This window comes from Podospora pseudoanserina, chromosome 2 (assembly GCF_035222485.1).
Source record: "Podospora pseudoanserina strain CBS 124.78 chromosome 2, whole genome shotgun sequence".
NCBI lineage: Eukaryota > Fungi > Ascomycota > Sordariomycetes > Sordariales > Podosporaceae > Podospora > Podospora pseudoanserina.
Genome location: NC_085921.1, coordinates 769,788 through 788,332, shown reverse-complemented (window position 1 = coordinate 788,332; position 18,545 = coordinate 769,788). Strand labels below are relative to the sequence as shown.

At 49.5% G+C, this 18,545-nt stretch overlaps 6 protein-coding genes and 1 non-coding gene across 7 annotated transcripts; 3 read left to right on the top strand and 4 right to left on the bottom strand.

Moving 5' to 3' along the window:
* Nucleotides 1–2,878: 2,878 nt before the first annotated feature.
* On the bottom strand, nt 2,879–6,277 carry QC764_0031380 (uncharacterized protein; the record flags this gene model as incomplete). Its single annotated transcript, XM_062940189.1, has 1 exon — nt 2,879–6,277. The coding sequence occupies one exon, from the start codon at nt 6,275–6,277 to the stop codon at nt 2,879–2,881; it is 3,399 nt and encodes a 1,132-aa protein (XP_062802580.1).
* QC764_0031370 (uncharacterized protein) lies at nt 5,856–6,421 on the top strand (the record flags this gene model as incomplete). The annotated part of the gene is made up of 2 exons (XM_062940188.1): nt 5,856–5,927; nt 6,050–6,421. 2 exons carry the CDS (start codon nt 5,856–5,858, stop codon nt 6,419–6,421), a joined length of 444 nt encoding a protein of 147 aa, XP_062802579.1.
* Nucleotides 6,422–8,523: 2,102 nt separating this feature from the next.
* On the top strand, nt 8,524–10,182 carry QC764_201200 (uncharacterized protein; the record flags this gene model as incomplete). Its single annotated transcript, XM_062943826.1, has 6 exons — nt 8,524–8,733; nt 8,784–8,880; nt 8,958–9,048; nt 9,105–9,837; nt 9,920–10,005; nt 10,058–10,182. 6 exons carry the CDS (start codon nt 8,524–8,526, stop codon nt 10,113–10,115), a joined length of 1,275 nt encoding a protein of 424 aa, XP_062802578.1. The 3' UTR covers nt 10,116–10,182.
* A 116-nt stretch (nt 10,183–10,298) lies between these two features.
* Nucleotides 10,299–10,417, bottom strand: QC764_0031350. Its single transcript has one exon. It is a non-coding gene; the product is annotated as a tRNA-Pro (tRNA).
* Nucleotides 10,418–12,286: 1,869 nt separating this feature from the next.
* Nucleotides 12,287–13,689, top strand: QC764_0031340 (uncharacterized protein; the record flags this gene model as incomplete). The annotated part of the gene is made up of 3 exons (XM_062940187.1): nt 12,287–12,563; nt 12,625–12,719; nt 13,240–13,689. The coding sequence occupies exons 1-3, from the start codon at nt 12,467–12,469 to the stop codon at nt 13,687–13,689; spliced, it is 642 nt and encodes a 213-aa protein (XP_062802577.1). The 5' UTR covers nt 12,287–12,466.
* A 638-nt stretch (nt 13,690–14,327) lies between these two features.
* Nucleotides 14,328–15,502, bottom strand: QC764_201190 (uncharacterized protein). Its single transcript, XM_062943825.1, has 3 exons — nt 15,233–15,502; nt 15,056–15,176; nt 14,328–15,008 (listed from the first exon to the last, which is right to left on the bottom strand). The coding sequence occupies exons 1-3, from the start codon at nt 15,324–15,326 to the stop codon at nt 14,558–14,560; spliced, it is 666 nt and encodes a 221-aa protein (XP_062802576.1). The 5' UTR covers nt 15,327–15,502; the 3' UTR covers nt 14,328–14,557.
* Nucleotides 15,503–16,971: 1,469 nt separating this feature from the next.
* On the bottom strand, nt 16,972–18,289 carry QC764_201180 (uncharacterized protein; the record flags this gene model as incomplete). The annotated part of the gene is made up of 3 exons (XM_062943824.1): nt 16,972–17,765; nt 17,820–18,007; nt 18,065–18,289. The coding sequence occupies 3 exons, from the start codon at nt 18,287–18,289 to the stop codon at nt 17,225–17,227; spliced, it is 954 nt and encodes a 317-aa protein (XP_062802575.1). The 3' UTR covers nt 16,972–17,224.
* Nucleotides 18,290–18,545: the final 256 nt, after the last annotated feature.

Genomic DNA, 18,545 nt, shown 5'->3' with positions numbered 1-18,545 from the left:
CTTGTATCTAGCTTTGTACTATATTAAAAGTTTTTGCAGCTAATGCTTTCTCCAGCACGAAAGCCCTCAACTGTCAAAACAATCAACATGGGATATGGGCGTTGTAAAATAACGTTTTCGTGAGATTTTCTCTGTCTTTAAAAAGTTGATCCCAACTTTTATTGTCTAGTCTAAGCTTAGATTATCGACATCGATTGCTCGGATAAAATATTAAGCGTTTAAGAAAGCTGCTTTATCTAGCATGTAAGAGACTAGCCGTCTCAAAACGATTAATAGGGCTTCCAATTACTATAGCGGTAGTGTGATTGCTCCTAGCATTTGTTAGGACACTGGCAAGGCACTGGCAAACACCGTACATATATAGCTCTCTCGTTGCACTAGCTTTTCCAAACAACTCATCATTATTGCACCCATTATTTGGAATGCTACGGTGACTTCTCATATCAGTATTCACCTGATCCTGCCTTTTTGTTAAGCCCACACATGGGTCAGCAAAGACACACTGGAGCATGATAATTTTCCTGTGTCTACTAGCTTGTCCAGTTGTCGCCGGTAGTTGTATTTCCTCAAAGGCTCAATTAGAAAGCTCCAAGCATTCTTTCATTCTATGTTATCCGTAGCTTACATTAGACCCGGGAAAGGCTAATGGCACGAGGCAACACTTTCAAACCACATCTATAGGGTATCTCTAGTGTGATGTTGGACCTTGCAACTCTTATTATCTACGATTGATTTTAAACGTCCTTCTCAAACTATGATACTCACCAGACCTTTTTGGATCTAGTTTATCTTCTTTATATGGTCAAAATGAAGTGGAGCAAAAGGCTCTAAGGACTTTCTAAAACGGTCTTTTTAAGCCTGAATGCTTTGGCTTTAGGAGAACTTTTAGGTAGCTAAAATCACACCCCCCTCCCCTTACCCCTTTATCCATAAAGCAAAGCTCCCACTCTTACCTTCTGGTGGTACATGGTCTATATGTAGGGCAGAATGAAGGGTTGGTAATAGTGTTGATCTTAGTGGTGAGCAAGGAGGTAGGACCATGTCACTCTGCTATAAAAAGAAGACACTATGAAGGGAAAGTGAAATAATGGGCGATGCTATAACAGGAGAGGAACAGCAAGGCGCTCAACATATTTACGACGAGTAACCTGCCTACCCAGACTGTGATGGTGGTGGTAGATGGGCGAGGAAGATGGTGATGGGCGAGAGAGACGAAGACGGCCGTGTCTCAAGGTGTAAAGGGTAAAAGAAGAGCAAGATGGTGAGCTCTATTATCTAATGATGGACGAGAAAGAAGAGGACGGCTGCTTCTCATGCTTTAAAGCAGGTTTGTACGAAAATGATGGAGTGTTGTGCTACCTATGTGCGGAGAAAAAGGGTGACGAACAGAAGACGAAGAGCGAGGCGGTTAAGCCGAGACGAGAGTAGGTATTATAACTGCAGTGTTTACCGTTGCCGTTGCTGCCGTTGCTGCCGTTGCTGTAATAAGTGGTGATTGTAACTGTGGTATCTATTGTCGTTATTATCATTATAGACGTCGTTGTTATAGCAAGTAGGCTCGGATTAAGAGCCTCACCCACATGGAGGCATGGCACAGGGCACCTGGTATATGTTATATAGGTATATGAATGAGATTTATGAAAGCATAGACGAGGTGATGATATTAGTGATGCGTGAGGAAAAAGTAGAAGAACTCTATGTGGAAAAATTCAAGGGGTAAAGCTATTTATTTATTAGTCTTTCATGCCACGCCCCCATGTGGACAATAAGAACTACCGCAGAGAGTGGTTCGATGTAAGGGTTAGTAAGAGCCTCATCCGCATGGAGGCCATGTGGCATCGGTATATATGGGACGCAATAAGGTATAGGCGAAGGTGCTAATTTGGTTAGGACCTAAAAGTGGTGATGTAGATGTGCGAAGCAGAAGAAGGGCACTCGGTCTACGAAAGAGAGAACAAGAGCAATGTGTTCTCAGGGCTATATGTAGAGATTCATCAAGGGTATTACATATAGAAATGCCCAAAGAGTGTTATATATAGATGCGCATAAAAAGTAATAAAGAGATACATATAGAGCAAGTATTCTAAGGTATTTAGAGCTCAGATTTAACAACGATCCCAACTTTTACAATCTATTTCAAGCTCAGACTCATAGGTTGAATGTCAGTACTCTTAACACTATATGCTTGGATAAAAGATTTAGTGCCCCAAAGCGCTGCACTCCGTCTTAAAACAATCAACTACGGTTCTAAGCGGCATAGTTATAGTGTTTAGATGATCAAAGTATATAGATTACCGTAGGTAGTGTATATGGCATATCTGGGATTCAAATCAATTAAGGTATAAGCGAAGGTGCTGATGATGGTGATGTGCGAAGGTGATGACATCGCTGATGGGTAAATAAGAAAAGGAGTGCCTGGCTGCGAAGGGGAGAGAAGAGCAAGAGCAAGCGAGGATATAGCATAAATAGCACATCATACCTGTCCTACTTAAGCTCATTCAACCTCACACTACACATCAAAAGTCTTCATAAAAGAGTACCAAAAACTTGCATTTTTCATAACCCACACCTCCCAAAACCCAAGTCTTATCGCTAACGCCGCCAAACACTTCAAAAGCTAACCACCTACATAATCTGACATATCAACACCCCCCTAAAAGAATAACAAAGAGAAAAAAAGAAGACATCACACCCAGTCATATCTCATATATTCATCACATACCCTTTCCCACACCCCCACCACAATACCCATATCTCCCAACAGACACTCCCAAAAAAAAAAAAACGTAAACATCATAATCACATACATGCCCTCTTCCCTGACCTACATCCCCTCCATGAAATTCCAACCCAAACTCATGCATTCATATACCCGTAATCAATAAGTCGTCATCCTTCCCGCCCTCCCCTTATTTGCCCCCATCTCCATCCCACAACCACCCCCCCTCTCCCTCTCCCTCTGCTCCTCAACCCAACTCATCCGTCTAATCACATCCCCCACCCCATCCCTCACCTCCCTCGGCCTCGAAATCATCTTCCTCAACTCCTCCGTCCTTTTCTCCCTCCGCTTCTCGCTCAACCTCCTCCCCAAATTCATCCTATCCACCCAGCCCCCTTTCTCCTCCCCAGCACTCCCACCCACCAATGATGATCCAACCCCGATCCCCACCGGCCTCTCCTGTGACCGTCCCCTCGACAACCGTCTCACCAACCCCTGCAGCGGCCTCCCAATCCGTGTAACCGGCGGCCTCGACACCTGCTGCTGCTGTTCCGGCGCCGTCACCGGCCTAAGCGACTCCAACGACTTCCGAAAGCGCATAACCCTCAGATTCCCCGATGGCGTCCTCCTAATCGTTCTCCGGTCAACCTCGCCATTTGGCCCCGACCCGGCAGCAACAGCATAGTAATCATCCTCGTACCCATCATCCTGGTGTTTATCCTGCACCGGCAAAATCGCAAACGTCCGCTTGAGACGCTGGCTCAAACTCGTTCTTCTAGCAGGAGCACCACCAGGGCGGTTGTCAATAAGCGGGTACTTGTACCTTCTTCCCCTCTCCTCATAATAGTCTTCGTCTGGGTCGGATTCAGAATCGGACATCGAGTCTTCCGCGTAGGCAGGTCGCCAAAAGGGGTGGAGAAGGTGCTCATCCCTGGGATGATCATCCGTACTACGGCGGCGCTTGAGACCCGGCCGCTGCGGTTTGGATTCGTGACGGCCAAGGGAGAAAGTCCTAGTTATCAACCCTGGGCGGGACGGCGAAGGACCATACTGATCACCAACCGGCTTCTTCCGCCCTCCAGTCAAGGCACGCCGAAGCAGCGACTGGCTACGCTTTGGCTTTTCACCCTCACCATTAACCTCAAAGTAGTTCCCCAGCATCTTCTGCCTTTCCGTCATGGGCGTCAAGCCCGAGGGAGTAGCCGGGATGAAGTTGATGACTGGCGGACGAGGTGGCTCGGGAGGGGCTCGCGGGTTTCGCAACGGTGAGTCGACGACTTCTTCAAAAGAAAACCGCCTCTGGGGTGGTGTGGCTGGTTCTGCGATTATGACAGGATTCTCGAGCGAGGAGCTCTCGGAAGGCTTGGCTGAGTGGTCGACCAGCACGACAGACTTGCTCTGGTGCGGGTAGATATTAACCGCCATGGCCTCCGAGACTTCAGCGTGAGAAGTGCCCGCCGTCTCGACTGAAGCGATGGAAAAGGGGGTGTTCTGGGCAGAGAGCCGCTTTCCAAACAACGGGTCACCGTACCGATCCACGGAAAGGTGCTGGTCATCCCCTTCGTGGTCTGGGCTTGACACAGTCTTTCTACTCTCAGCACGCTGTTCCGGCAGAACCTGCTGGATTGTGAATTCGGGCTGCGGAGACTTGGTGACAATCTTCAGCTCAGGGGGATGTTGCAGCCCCACCCTTTGCTCTCTGACCCTCTCATTACTCTCCGCGTGCTGGTTTACAAGCTTATTGAGCTCCCAGCTAGCCTTTTGCAGTTCTTGATGCTGTGCCTGGATGGCGTTGTGCGCCTTGAGGCTCTCTGCCGTAAGCGAGCCACTTCTAGAAGCATTCCTACTAGTAGGGGCCGAGAGAGAAGATGACCGCTTCGGTATCACAGGAGGAAAATCGATCGTCCGCTCATCTCCAGCACTTCTACCTCCATCTGATTCGGAGTGGGCTCTACCTCGGCGTTGTGGTCGATCAAAGATAGGAACTCGCTCAACGCTCTTGGATGTACGTGATTGCGGTGCAGAGCTGAGACTCTGGCTTCGCTGGGATCGCCTCGTGCTTGTTGACCTCAAAGACGGGGTTCTTGCAGTGTTGGACTTGTTGGACTTGATCGACGATCGACGTTCGGGCACAATGGCAACCGCAATCGCGCCCGCTTTCCAGGCCTCTCGCCAAGCTTTGTTACTCGAAATTGAGCTCAAAGTAGCCATAGACGCATGGCTATCTCGCCCAGTGTCTCCTAGTCTCGAAGCTGGCAGAGGCCCCCTACGTGGCTCTTCCACGGCTGCCGACGTAGATGTAGGCGCTGAGCTGGCAGGTGAAAGCTCGGAGCTAGAGTCGCGCAAGTCAATCTGCTTCTTCATGTGTCGTAGCGTCTTCCGCCGCCGAGGGGCTGCATCGGGATGGTCGACCACAGTCGAAGTTGTCGACCTATTGGACATGATGGAGGAGCGCTTGGCGTCAGAGCCTATCGAAGATTCGGACATGGACGGCGGCCCTCGATTCGGCACCCGATCTGAGACGACTCTGCGTGCAGGATAGGTCGTCGGGCTGTCCTGTAGCGACACAGAGCGCAGCGCTTTGGTGGCGTTTGTTGCAGACACAGTCGAGTCCTCAAGGACCTCGTTGTTGTTGTGATCCTCCCCTTTTTGCGCTGATACCTTTCGCTTTCTTATCGACACATTCCTCATGCGAGTTGCGTTCCATTCCTCTGCCACCTCACCATTCTCGCATGTCCACCCTCCATCAAATTTCTCAAATTCCCTGGTTTTATTTGGAGTCTCGGCTTCCTTCTCACCCGACTCGAGCCCAAGCCCCAAGCCCACGGGCTGAACCTTCTCTTTCCCATCCGCCTTCAACTGCCTGACAGTGCTCCGAGATGTCTGGGCTGATGATAGCGCCGGTCTCAGGAGCGACGAACTGCCGTCCTCCTCATCAGGAGACGTCAGAGGAACCTCTGGAGCAGTTCTATACGACTGGAAGCTCGACTCGGTGGTGATTTTCGACTGGAGTCGATCATAAAGCGGAGGTCGTGCCCTGAGCTGAGACTCAGCCGGACCTGGGGGTGTTATTTCGGGCGTGAGAGGTGTCTGTGGATTAGGAGGGGTAGCTGGAGACTGCGGCTGGACCGTCTCTATGCTTTGCGCTGGGCTTTCAGCGTCATCCGACTCGTCGCTGGACGGGTCAACGGGATGGCTCGTCGACGAGGTTCGTGAATGCGCTGGCGGCGTTGGTGGCGGTTCAGGACCCCTTCCTCGTCGCTGTCTTGGTACGTGGAGCTCTTGCTGACGAGGTCGTCGACTCGCCGGGGAGATAGCGGCTTGCGACAGCGGAGGTTCAGTCTCGACATGCTTTTCCGGCCCGGAACGCGATCGCAACCGTTGAACTTGCAAGTCCGTTACTCCCACAACGGCCTCTTTGCGTGGGTGTGGCAGAACCTTGTGCCTCTTGAACATGCGCGGCTGGTTTTTGAGGCGGTCCGCTTCCAAGCCAAAAGCCTGGTCAACCTGGGACAAACCCATAACAGGGAGCGCAGGTCCCCGGCCGTCTACCGTCATCGGAGAAGAAAGGCGGCTTGTCCGGCGATGGTCTGGAGGGGTGAACGAGTTGTTGGAAGAAAGAGTCAAAGGAGAGAGATTGGCATCATGTTTGATGATTTGCTTACGTCGTTGTTGGAAATGTGCTGCGGTGGCGGCGAGTGATTTCACTGTTGGAAAAAGAATGCGCCACGCAGGGTTTCTCTCGGCGAAGCTGCTGGGCGAGGTATCACAGAAGGAAAGTTGCGGCCGGAGGACAGCGTCCTGGATAGAGGCAGATGGCAGCGACCTGTGTGAGACATCGACAAGTGGCAGGTTCGGGACCTTCCTTGTTCACGCAGAGAGCGAATCACCTCGAGACACAGCGTGAGTGAGAAGGAGGGACACCTGGGCGGAGCGTATGATCAAGGACGGGACCGGGGGAAGCAGCGCGTGCCCGATAGTGTCTGTCTAGAAAGAGAGAGTGATGAATGGAGGGAAATGCAATGTAAATGCACGCTGAGGAAGAGCATCTTCTTCCAAGTCCATTTGGTCCATCCCCATTCAACTGTCCTGTTCGAGGGGTTTTCTTGTGATTGGCCCGGTCTTTGATGCACCTCAAAATAGGCGGGCTGGGAACGAGAGGAGGGTACCCCTAGCTTGAGCCTGCGCTGAGAATCCCCAACTTCCCTGCCAAGCCTTTCTCACGGCGGGGAACAAGGAGAACAAGAGCTCCACTCCCCGCCCAGTCTGGAAGTCTTGTCTCGACCTCGATGACGATTTGCATCTCGTTCATCTAGAATTGCATTGTCCATTTCCATTGCTAGTTCTCTCTGGCTCTGCCCAATATCCAGCAACAACGTCCACGTATCCTTATCAATGCATGAAATGGCCTCTCCCAAAGCGGATCCGGGCAGGCAGAAACGCAGTGCTATCCAGTGGCCATCCGTTGCGCTGTCTTGCCGCAGCACGGCAGCTTCTGATGTGGGACACGACCGACTGCTGCATCAGACGTTTTTAGCTGCGCTTTTTCAGGAGCCGGCTCACGGCCCCGCCCACTCTGCAGCGAAATCAGGGCACCGGCCGAATCAGCGCAAGAAACTGCCCTACGCAGCGGAGGTGGTCCCACTGGCCGCAGGATGAACGGGACGAATGAGATCGCCTCAACCATGGTGAAGACGGTGACCTCACCAGCCGTTCCAGCCCAAGTCAGCCCGGCGGTTGTTTTCTCCTTCTCCTTCTCTTTCTTCTTCTCGTACTCTTTGCCTTCGGCCGTTTCCTGGGTTCAACAAGTGTCATCCCTGGACAACAATGGCCTTCTTTTGCTCCATGTCTCGGGAACCACGTGTTGGGCTTGAAACGTTTTTGAGTGCAGGGTCCTTTCAGGTGTTCTTTCTTCCGTCGACCACAAGGGGGGGATCCCGCATCGTAACACAAGTGTGGATGGGGAGACAAGATCGGGAGTCGAGACAAAGCTGTCCATGGGCTCTATTATATGTTTGAATGAGGAGGTGACCACATATCTCCGACTCGGAAATAAATTTGTAAGAAATTCAAAACTCACACAATTCCATACCTCGCTCTTATCTCCTCGATCAAATGTCACCATATCTGAGCAGCGAATAGGACCTGCGTGCCACCGAATGTATGAGAAATAAAGACCAATAACCACATCGCCACCAAGGGGGCATCTGCACTTATACATACATACGTCTCCGAGATAGCAACATCCCACTCCCAACGGCTATCTATCTCCAATCCCCCATGGACCAGTTCCCCCGCTCCAGACCTTTGATGTCATTCGCACTGGAACGGTAGCCCCGCATTCCCGGGTCTCGATCGCTTCAAGTAAAAGAGATTCCATTAGTGGTCGAATTATCCAACGTCCAGAGTGTGGGATTCCGAGAAATCGACGAGCTTGCCATTGCAGCATCGCATAAAGCCTTATAATTGGTGTACTGTCTTCTGCAGTCCCAGTCGGGAACATGCTCTACACGCTCTGCTTTATCTCTCCTGTCGCTCCCGCATGAGATGGGACGTGATGCTTCCACTGAGATGATGGAACGACCGTTACCTAACGAGAAACGTTGAGATGACATGCAGTGGTGGTTCGTGGAAGGACGTCCAGTGAAATGGGCTTGGGGGAGTTTGAGGCATGTCATTATCTGTGATAAGGCCGGAGATGTGCTTCAAGGGAATTGGGCTGCAGCAAGTGGTGACGATTGTTGGTCGATGGCTCGCAGAGTCCCAAGCCGAGGGGAAAGGTGCGCTGGACCATAAAAGGAGTGATGCCTTGGCCATATTTTCGCTGCTCTGGTGTCTGTATCAACATCACACATCGGAACTCACAAATCGACATTATGGCAACTCAGGGTCTGCTCGCCCTGTGGCTTACAGCTGCCGTTCTGGCGCATGGTGACCATGAGCATCAAAAGAACATGGCGGGGCCTCACAAATCTCTGTGGTACAACACCCTGCCAGGCGATGGAGGGACTCAGGTCAGTCATCTAGAGATCGTCCATGTCTTGTTGGCTAACACAGCTCACAGGCGGACTCTGTCTTCTCTGGCATCTCAACCTTTGGGCGTCTTCCTTATCTTCCTTGTCTCTTTCACAAGGACATTGACTATGACATCGCTTTCATTGGTACGTCTGTTACACAACAACCAACCGCCTGGATACACAACGTCAGGCAGCCAGGCTAATAAGCATAAATAAACAAGGCGCTCCCTTCGACACGGGCACATCCTACCGTCCCGGCGCTAGGTTCGGCCCCTCCGGCATCCGGCAGGGTTCAAGAAGGCTCAACCTCTAGTATGTGTAACCCTCCTCACCTCTACCATCCACACCGACTGACGGCCCCCTTCTAGCGGCGGCTACAACGTCCCCCTCGACACAAACCCCTTCAACTCCTGGGCCAAAGTCATAGACTGCGGCGACATCCCGGTGACATCCTACGACAACACCTACGCCCTCCACCAAATCGAAAACGGCCACTTCTCCATCCTCTCCCGCCCCCCAACCACGGACGCCACCAAACCCGGCCCCTCCCTCAAAGGCAAGACCCTCCCGAGAGTGATCACCCTTGGAGGCGACCACACCATCACACTCCCCCTTTTACGTTCTATCAATCGCGCCTACGGCCCCGTGACAGTCATCCACTTTGACTCCCACCTCGACACCTGGAAGCCAAAGGTATTCGGCGGCTCGCCTTCGGAAACGGCCTCCATCAACCACGGAACGTATTTCTACCACGCGGCACAGGAGGGCCTTTTGCGAAACGACACAAACATCCACGCGGGAATCCGCACAACTCTTTCGGGGCCGAGTGATTATGAGAACGATGGCTATTGTGGCTTCGAGATTGTGGAGGCGAGGGAGATTGACACTATAGGGACGGAGGGAATCATCAAGAAGATAAGGGAACGGGTCGGGACGAAGAACCCTGTTTATTTGAGCCTGGATATTGATACGCTTGATCCGGCTTTTGCGCCTGCCACGGGCACGCCCGAAACGGGGGGTTGGAGCACGAGGGAGTTGAGGACTATTTTGAGGGGGTTGGAGGGGGTGAATTTGGTGGGGGCGGATATTGTTGAGGTTGCTGTGAGTTCCTTCTTGATACGGCTGTGGTGAAAGGGCGGGTTAAGGAGAGATGATGATGGCTGACAAGGGGGGGTGATAACAGCCCGCCTATGATACCAACGCTGAGCACACCACGATGGCGGCTGCGGATGCGCTATTTGAGATTATGAGTATCATGGTCAAGAAGGGGTAGGTTTGCTTATTTTTGCCTTTACGTGGATGTTTGACTGATGCATAACAGCCCCCTGAGCGTCCTCGACATTGACCCCCCTGCAGACGAAGACACAAAGGATTTGTAAACCTCACACCATATTTGCATCCATTGACGCCAAAGCTGGAAGGTATCACCGTGGTGAATAGTTGGGGTTATGAATTGGGGTTAGGAGTTGAATCATGCTGGGAAACGGAGCTGGCAGGGTGGCGCTACTTAGCTGGAGCTTCTGCCACCGAGAGACATCCACATCTGAAATGATGTGGAAACAGGGCCGCTGGTCTAGTGGTATGATTCTCGCTTAGGGCTCACCCTGATGTTTACAAAGTGAAAATTCTTCTCAGAATACTAGCTTGCGAGAGGTCCCGGGTTCAATCCCCGGGTGGCCCCTATCTTTTGCTTTCTGTGTATGCTACACACCACACCGCACGCATCTTTCGCTTTTTATACATGTTACACACTGCGGGGGACTTTTTGCTTTAGAATTTTAGTACTCAATCCAAGCTCTTTTAACTGTAATTCAAACTTAGTTTCAGCTTTTGCCGTCTATAATCTAAACTTCCTACGTCGATAATTTAAGCTTTTTTATCTCTTTTGTCCTAGCGTGTTAAAGATAGCTTTTGGATATAATATGTTTGGATTAGTAGAAACAAAGCTTGGATTATAATAAGGAAATTTTTTCTCCAAAAAAAAAAATCCAAAAAAAAAACAAAGCGCTGAGGCGCAACGCAAGATATAAAAACAATTGTCACGAAGCTGAAGTACTACAAGTCAAAGTCAATATAGTATTCCGTAGCTAAAGTAATTGTGAGATTAAAAAGAAAAGAAAAGTAAAGTGTAGTAAGCTTGCTCTCTCTCCCAAATATCTATGCCTTGCTCTGCCTGTTGCCTCACCTGGCCTATGCTTTTTTTTCTTGCTCTCCCATTGGCCATAGTCCTATCTTCAGCCCTAGTCTTCCCAACCCTAACCCAGTATCCTGCTTTAAGCTATATGCCGTCACAGCCGGTATAAAAATTTATGTATGTTAATCTCGCTTTTGAATGCTTGATCTAAGTTTTTTAAACTATAATATAAGCATTTTAAAGACAATAAATAGTTTCAGCTTTTGTTACATATAGCTTTGATAGTGAAAGCTGAAGTCAGCTGATTATTTAGACAGAAAGATACTGGGATTAGATATTTATTAAGACATAAAATGCTAGGATTGATGACTATACGAGCTTGGAATTACGGTGAAGAAAAATCAGATCAGAAGAGTATTTTAAAAGATATTTATAACTTAGCATATATATATATATATAGATATATAGCTATTCAGAGCTACTTCAACAAAGGGATATTTCACGCAAAAGCTTTATGGAGGCGGAGTTACATAGATACTAAACGTTTATCACCGGCATATATATATCATCTAGTTATAATAGCGGCGTGATAAATATGTATTGGTTTGGGGTGCGGCTCTCGGTAGATTCGGGAGTACAGGGGTCATGTATATAAGCGGTCTACTTCTGACATTCTATTTTAGACAAGATGTCGACTTTTATTTTCTATGTATTTTGTGCCTTGCACGCGTGCAGGTAATTCTGGCCCTCTGATCAGGCCAATCCAGTGCTTATTATGTGGCTTGCAAGCCCATAGTGTCTTATCTTTGTCCTGCGCGAAGTGCGGCCTGCGAGCGAGCCACTGTCACTGGGGTGTGTTCATTCAGGGACCTGTTGAGGGTATAGGTGTAGTGTTGTGGTTGTTTCTGTGTGTTTTCTCACCATTTCAGTATCGTGTTGCTACTTAGGAGAACAAGGCTTTGAATGTGGTTACCTATAGAAGGCAGGAACGAGACTCCTTCTCAAATACCGCCCTTTGACGATTTCAGTTACAGTATGCAGAGCGAAGTTCCATCTATATACTATCCTTACTATGACTTAGAGCTTCGTTCCAATGAGTGAAACATTGATGATGGAAGACTGCTGTAGCTGGTGCTCGGGTTAGGGTTGGTATAAGTTAGGGCTTGCTGAAAACTAAGCATTGTTGATGACAATGCGCTCAGCTGATGAAATCCCATCTATTTTTGACCAACAAAGAGCAACAAGAATATTGTATGACACTGCTGCATCCGGCAGCGTGGTTCGAGTGTCGGGACTACCCGATGAAGCTTGAGCCATTTGTGACGTCGACAGAATTGACAGATCACAGTAGGCAGGAGCATGATAGAGAACGCCTGCTTTAAGGACGTGACTTTCAGGGAAGGAGCAAAGATAACTCGAGATTAGTATTTCCCGCTGCCTGAAAGGTTGAGGTTGGGGGTAGCTTGAATGCCTCTTTGGTATTTGATCATGAGCGACCTCGTGTGCCGCCCTCATTTTCTCTTACATTGCAATGGTATCGTTTGTATTAAAAGACCAACCAAAATGTCCGCCCTTTGGGGGGTGTAAATACGGGACATGGTAGCAGCTAGCATGGTTGCCTACCTACGACACTCTCCTGACTCTCACTCTTCTCTACGTTTCTGCACAACGTCCGGAAATGGACTTCAGGCTGGTACAGTTAACTGCAGCCGTTTCCGGTCAGATCATAATTACACGACTAACTGAGTTTACAGGCTTCAACTTTCATTCTGGAATTTTGTCCGTGACGGATTCGGCGCGTTTTGACCGCATCGATGTCGTGGGCCACTTACCTAGTGAACTCAGGAATGTATTGTAGCAGGACCCGCGAAGCCACGAGAAACATTCCGCCCACACTGACTCTCATAGCCGAGGAACACCACGCAGGCTTGTCTTGGGTTGCCTCTGACCTTTTACATAGGTAGGTAGGGGCAAACACATCATCCAGTTGTTCAAGTGAAGGATGGCGCAACCGAGGCCTACCCCGGTGTCAATATGGAGCTGCATCATTTCTGTGTAAACACAGGTTTCTTTATTCTTCCAGCTCAGCCTCGTCAACATGGGATTTCCTAACGTTTGCGGGTACACATCACCACGAGGCTTGGACGTTCTCCTTTGTTTACTGCCATCCTCTCTCGATGATGCATTCGGCCATGACATCGCCCGGCGGTTGCTTATAAACCAATCCTGCCCCTGAAGGTAACCGAGTTCTGGGATTCCTCTTGCATCATCGCAAGTGCCCGTCATTTGATCACTTCATTCGTTTGTTGACACCAGTCAAACTCTCAATTTCACTCATACCATCTAACCACTCTAATATCATCACCAAGATGAAGCTCTTCTCTCTCCTCGGCGCCTTCATGGCCTCCTCCCCCGTTGCCGCCGGCCGCCCAGAGCCAGAAACCACCACCACCCGTATCAAGCCTACTTACACCCCGCCCTACACCGAGACGACCACCACCCACACCTGGAACAGGCCCACCAAGACTGAGACCGAATACAAGACCAAGATTTATGTCAAGCCATCCGTCTACACCGAGACCGAGACGGAGTATCGTACCAAACATCACCACAAGACGGTCGTTTCTGTTCAGTCTGTTCAGTCAGTCTACACTCCGCATACCAAGCCTCATCACACGGATACTGTGACGATTATTGGGTCCAAGACCTATCCTGTTTACGTGCCTACTGAGACACCTGCTGTTACTGCTGGAGCGGCTGGGAAGCAGGCGGCGGGAGCTATGGTTGTTTTGGGTGGTGTTGCTGCTTTTTTGCTTTAAGGTTGTTGGATAGGGGAGGGGTGGGTAATATTTAATTTTTGAGGGATTCTTGTTTACTTCGTTAGGGTTGTTGTGATGGGGTTGGGGTTTGAGTGTAATGTTTGATGATGGATGATTGATAATGAGCCAGCCTTGAGAAGTTTCAGCAATTACGCAGTGACAAAAGAACAACTGATCTTCCAAGTCCATTTCACTGATGCTGTCGTCAACCACCACCCTATTTTTCCAAGGTGTTTTTAAACTTCAGCCAAGCTGGGCCAAGAAAACATCACCCTGTCACCAGAGCCCACCGGCTGAAACTCAACGCAGGCCCGGTACTTAATCCTGAATTCTCGAAAGCAATTCCGTGGCGAGGTAGTACAGAGGTTATTACATTCCCGAGTTTGAGCGAAAACCCAGTTTCGACTCCCGGCCCGTCACACAGCGTTTGTCTTTCCAGCTTTTTATTTTTATTTTTATCGATTCCTCCACCAATATAGCATCTCACATTTTATATCATACTGTCCCGTTATAATCTCGGCTGCTTTAATCTTTTGTTCTAGTCTTGTAAAAGATATAATGGCAGACCTTTATGGTTCAGAAGTCAAGCTCCTTTGCAGGCTGGGTCGTCAAGATGGTGTTTCACACTTTCTAGAAATATATAATCCATTTTTATTTCTCGTACATCATAAACAAAAATTTAAAAAGAGGAAAGATTTGGGATAGGGGACATTAAAATCTCGAACGTAAACAGCCATGACCTACGCACATGGGAAACACTCATATTTTGGTGTGTGTGTGTGGTTCCAGCCTTTCTACCAACTTGAATACTCCCATCCAACCTTTAAACCCCTACGTTCCACAACACATACCTTACCTAGGTATTTACCTACTCCTCCTCCCCCTTACTCAACCCCAACTTTTCCACAAACCCCACCTCCTCCTCCCACTCCCTCCGAAACCGTCCCAACCTCTCTGTCCTCTCCCCCGCCAGCCTCCTTCCCTCAGCAGTCTTCATCATCCCCTCCAACTTGACCAACTTCTCATCAATATGATCCACGCTCGCCTGCAGCGAGCGGGAGCCTTTTGCCCCACCAAAGGTGAACATCCGTGCTATCCCCACCGCTCCAATGGCGTCGAGCCGGTCGGCGTCTTGCACGACCCCCAGCTCGGGGTGTTTGGCGAGGATGGACTGCACATGGGGGGGGTTTTTGACTTCGGTGGAGTAGGAGACTGCGAGGCAGATTTCTTGGACTTTTTGGGCGAGGGAGGGGGGGCAGGAGAAGGAGAGGAGGGTTGTTGATATGAGGGTTGCTGGGTCTTGGTTTGGGAGGAGGTATCTGCTGAGGTTAGACACTGGGGGAGGAAGAGGGGAGGGGAAACGGACTTGCGATCGCCGACGTCGTGGAGGAGGGCGGAGAGGTGGATTGCTTTTAGGTCTAGGGGTTGTTGTTGAGGGGAGGTGTGGGCGTAGATGTGGTGGGAGAGGGAGAGGACGCGTTGGATGTCTGGTGATGGATGTTAGCATGGGATTTGGAATTGGGGTGGGATAGGTATGGCGTACGGTCAAAGTCGTGGGAGGCGTCGTAGTTTCTCATGTAGTCTTTTACGTAGGAGGTTACGGAGATGATGAGGGGGTCGGTGAGGAGGGCTTCCATTTTGGCGGTTCTGATTTTTTTGATTGCGAGGTGGTGAAAAGGTGATGAGGTGAGGAAGGTAAATTTGACGCTGAGTGAGTTGTGATGTTCGAGTTCGATAAAGCGGTCAATGTTTGAGACATGAAGAGCGATGATGTGAGAAGTGAGTCATGAAACAGTGGGGCAATTAGGCAGCAACTCCAATCAATAGCGTCGACATCGAGAATGAAGGGATTCACAAGCTCGCAACAGGTAGATTTGGTGTTGATCGCCCGATTAGGAAGTTCATTATGCAGAATGATGTGGTACAATTTTCTATTGTTGATAGTACCTTACCAATTGTTTGGTCGGACCACAACGTCTATAGTTGTCCTACCTAAGGCAGGCATCTTACTGAAATGGCCAAGAAGGTTCATAATACGTACCTTACTTAGCTATATCCTTCGACATTTTGGCACTGGGTCATTTGCTCTATACTATAAACCCGGGGTTCAAGCTGCGTAACACAGTCTGATGATTATCATGGTCCAAATATCATTAATACTTCGTTACATTGCGTTTTCACCAAGATAGAGTCCATTTATATAAGAATCGGTTTCATTCTGCTTAAATCCCCCGGGTTTATAACCTAAGTCGACGTACTTGATCATTTTGTACTGGCGACCAGAAGCGAGGCCCCGAATGGCGTCGTAGATGTTGGCAATGTCGTGTTTGTTCTCATTCAGAATGCTGCCGACTTGTCGGTGGATTTGCAGGCTGTACTTCACAACAGCCACGCCCTCCGAAGCCCAGCGCAGAGTCCTCTTGGACAAGCGGAGCCTGTCCACGTCTGTGATACCTTACCTCAACCCCAGGCAACCGAACTAGCCTACCTACCAGTTCGGTTGCTCCTGCGCGAGCGCACGCGTGGGGAGCTCGCAGATCGTGGGCTTTTCACGGCGGGAGACACCGAGCGGGAGCTGCTTCAAGTGCATCTCGTATGGCACCGCACCGAGTAGTTGGTTGTTGCAACGTTGGTTGGGGCAGCAGCATGGACCTTGGCGATGCAAGATGGGTCGAGGACGAGGTTGGAAGGGTTTGCTCTCGGAAACTGGGAGGATTCTGTGGGAGCGGTTGGATGCTTGAGAGGTATGGTGGTCTAAGATACGGTGAGGGTGGTGGGGGGTTGAGTCGATGCAGAAGGTTTCGAGCGGTGGTGAAGGTGGTGGAGAGCTGAGTGGATCAAGGGGTTTCGAGCGGTGGGGAGAGATGGAGGCGTTGTGTTGGTTGGTGTGATGAGATATTGAAGTGGTGAGTTTCTAGTTTAAAGGGAAGGTTAGTACTATAGTACAGACATGAGATCTCTGATAGTAAAAATGTCGAGATATAGTCTGGGGTGTGTCTGTTTAACATCGGATTCTGTCTAGATATCATCAGCCAAGGGCACGTACAATGTTGAACCTTCGATAAAGAGATTATAAGCAAATAAATGGAGATACACTTGGAAAGAGCCGCTAGTAGGGTATCGACCAAGACTGATGTTTTAAATTAGATATACTTCGGCCAGGACGTGAGTTGGACATATGAACACTTCCTCATCAAAAGTAAACGTCTATCCACTGTCCTTGAAAGATAGAACAAGATGATAGGGGAAATATGAGTCAGTGAGTGATAGATGGCAAGTAGACTGGCGGTAAATATTACGAGGGTACTAATAATACTGAGTGAATGATCGAGATATATTATATAAATCAGGTAAAATAATGAAGAAATGGATTGCTGTGGTTGGTGGTAGTGTATGCCAGAAGTAGGCGCCTATAATATCTTATATACCCCCCAAACTCCTTCCTATTTAAATGCCGATGAAAAAAATCTAACTATGCAATGTGGTATCATCTCCGCTCTAAATTACCCGCTGGTACTCGCTCGCTTTAAGTCATTCACCTCACCACCACAGACTTCCTCTGCACCCCCTGCCCATCAGGCATCAGCGTCCTCCTCCCAGTAGTGACATCCCTCCTGCTCACACAGCAGCAACCCATACCACTGTGCACCGCAAACCCAATGATACCGAACCCAGCGGCCAACCACATGAACACAAACATCTTTGTGCCCACATAGGACTTGATGTTGAGCTCCTTCTGCGCTTCAGCCGCGTACTTAAACACCAGGCTGATGACGGTGCCTACTATGCTTGCCGCCACTACCAGCATCATGTTGATAAACGCGCCGATGGACAGTGGTAAGCTGTACCACTTGGATTTTGTGGCGATCGGCGAGAGGAAGATGTAAAGGAATGTCAGGATGGCAGAGGTGAGGAAGAAGCCGAACATGATCTGACTGGTGATTTGCAGGATGGAGAGAATGGTAATGATTTCGGTGGGGAGGGCAATCGTGGCTCCTGCCAACAGTTCGGACATGAGGATCTCGACGGGGTTGAACCAGTAGAGGGTTTCGGGTTTGGAACAGTAAGTGATGCCTCTGTGATAGGGTTAGCATGAAGATACACTGGTATCTGTTAGTAAAAGAACTTACTCATTGATGAAGCCTTCACAGAAGTTCCACAGCCCAACTTGGTAGAAGTCGTGTAGACCGATGGATTGGGCGATGGAGTTGATCAGTCTGGCATTGGGAACGCTCAGGGGGATGATGTCTGAGAGGTCTAGCCTGAAGAAGTAGATGTCGGACAGCACGGCTTTGGGATATGTGTTGCCAATCAAGACCTGCAGCCATGTCAGTAAGGTGATCAAAGAGCGAAGATTTCTCCAACAATAACATACCAGCACTAAAAACACCCATGAGATGAGATATGAGATAGAGGCCGTCAAAGCAAAAATGCGGCGGGTTTTGGTCACCCGTCGAAGTGTGTCTTGTGGAATGGTATCACTTCCAGTCTGATAATCTGGCCTGGATGTCGGCGTTGAAGGCCCAGTGGATGCATGTTTCTCGCTGGTGGGCGTGGTTGTGTTCCTCTTTCGAGGCCTAAGAATTGACGGGAGGCCCATTGTTGCTGTTGTTGACAAACACTGACCGGAAATGTGAGATGTGAGCCGGAAGCAAGTCCGGTTGTAAGAGCGGCGCGAGCGAGAAATGCGGCTACAGTGGGTGAGATAAGAACACAAAACTCAGCCCAGAGGATATGCAGTCATCAAGGTTCTTGGGTTCTTGGTTCTCGGGATGCCGGCTCCACGATACTTCGAAAGGTTTCCACGAGAGATGCAGCGGGCGAGCTTATGACTAGGAAAAAAAAACAGATGGCGA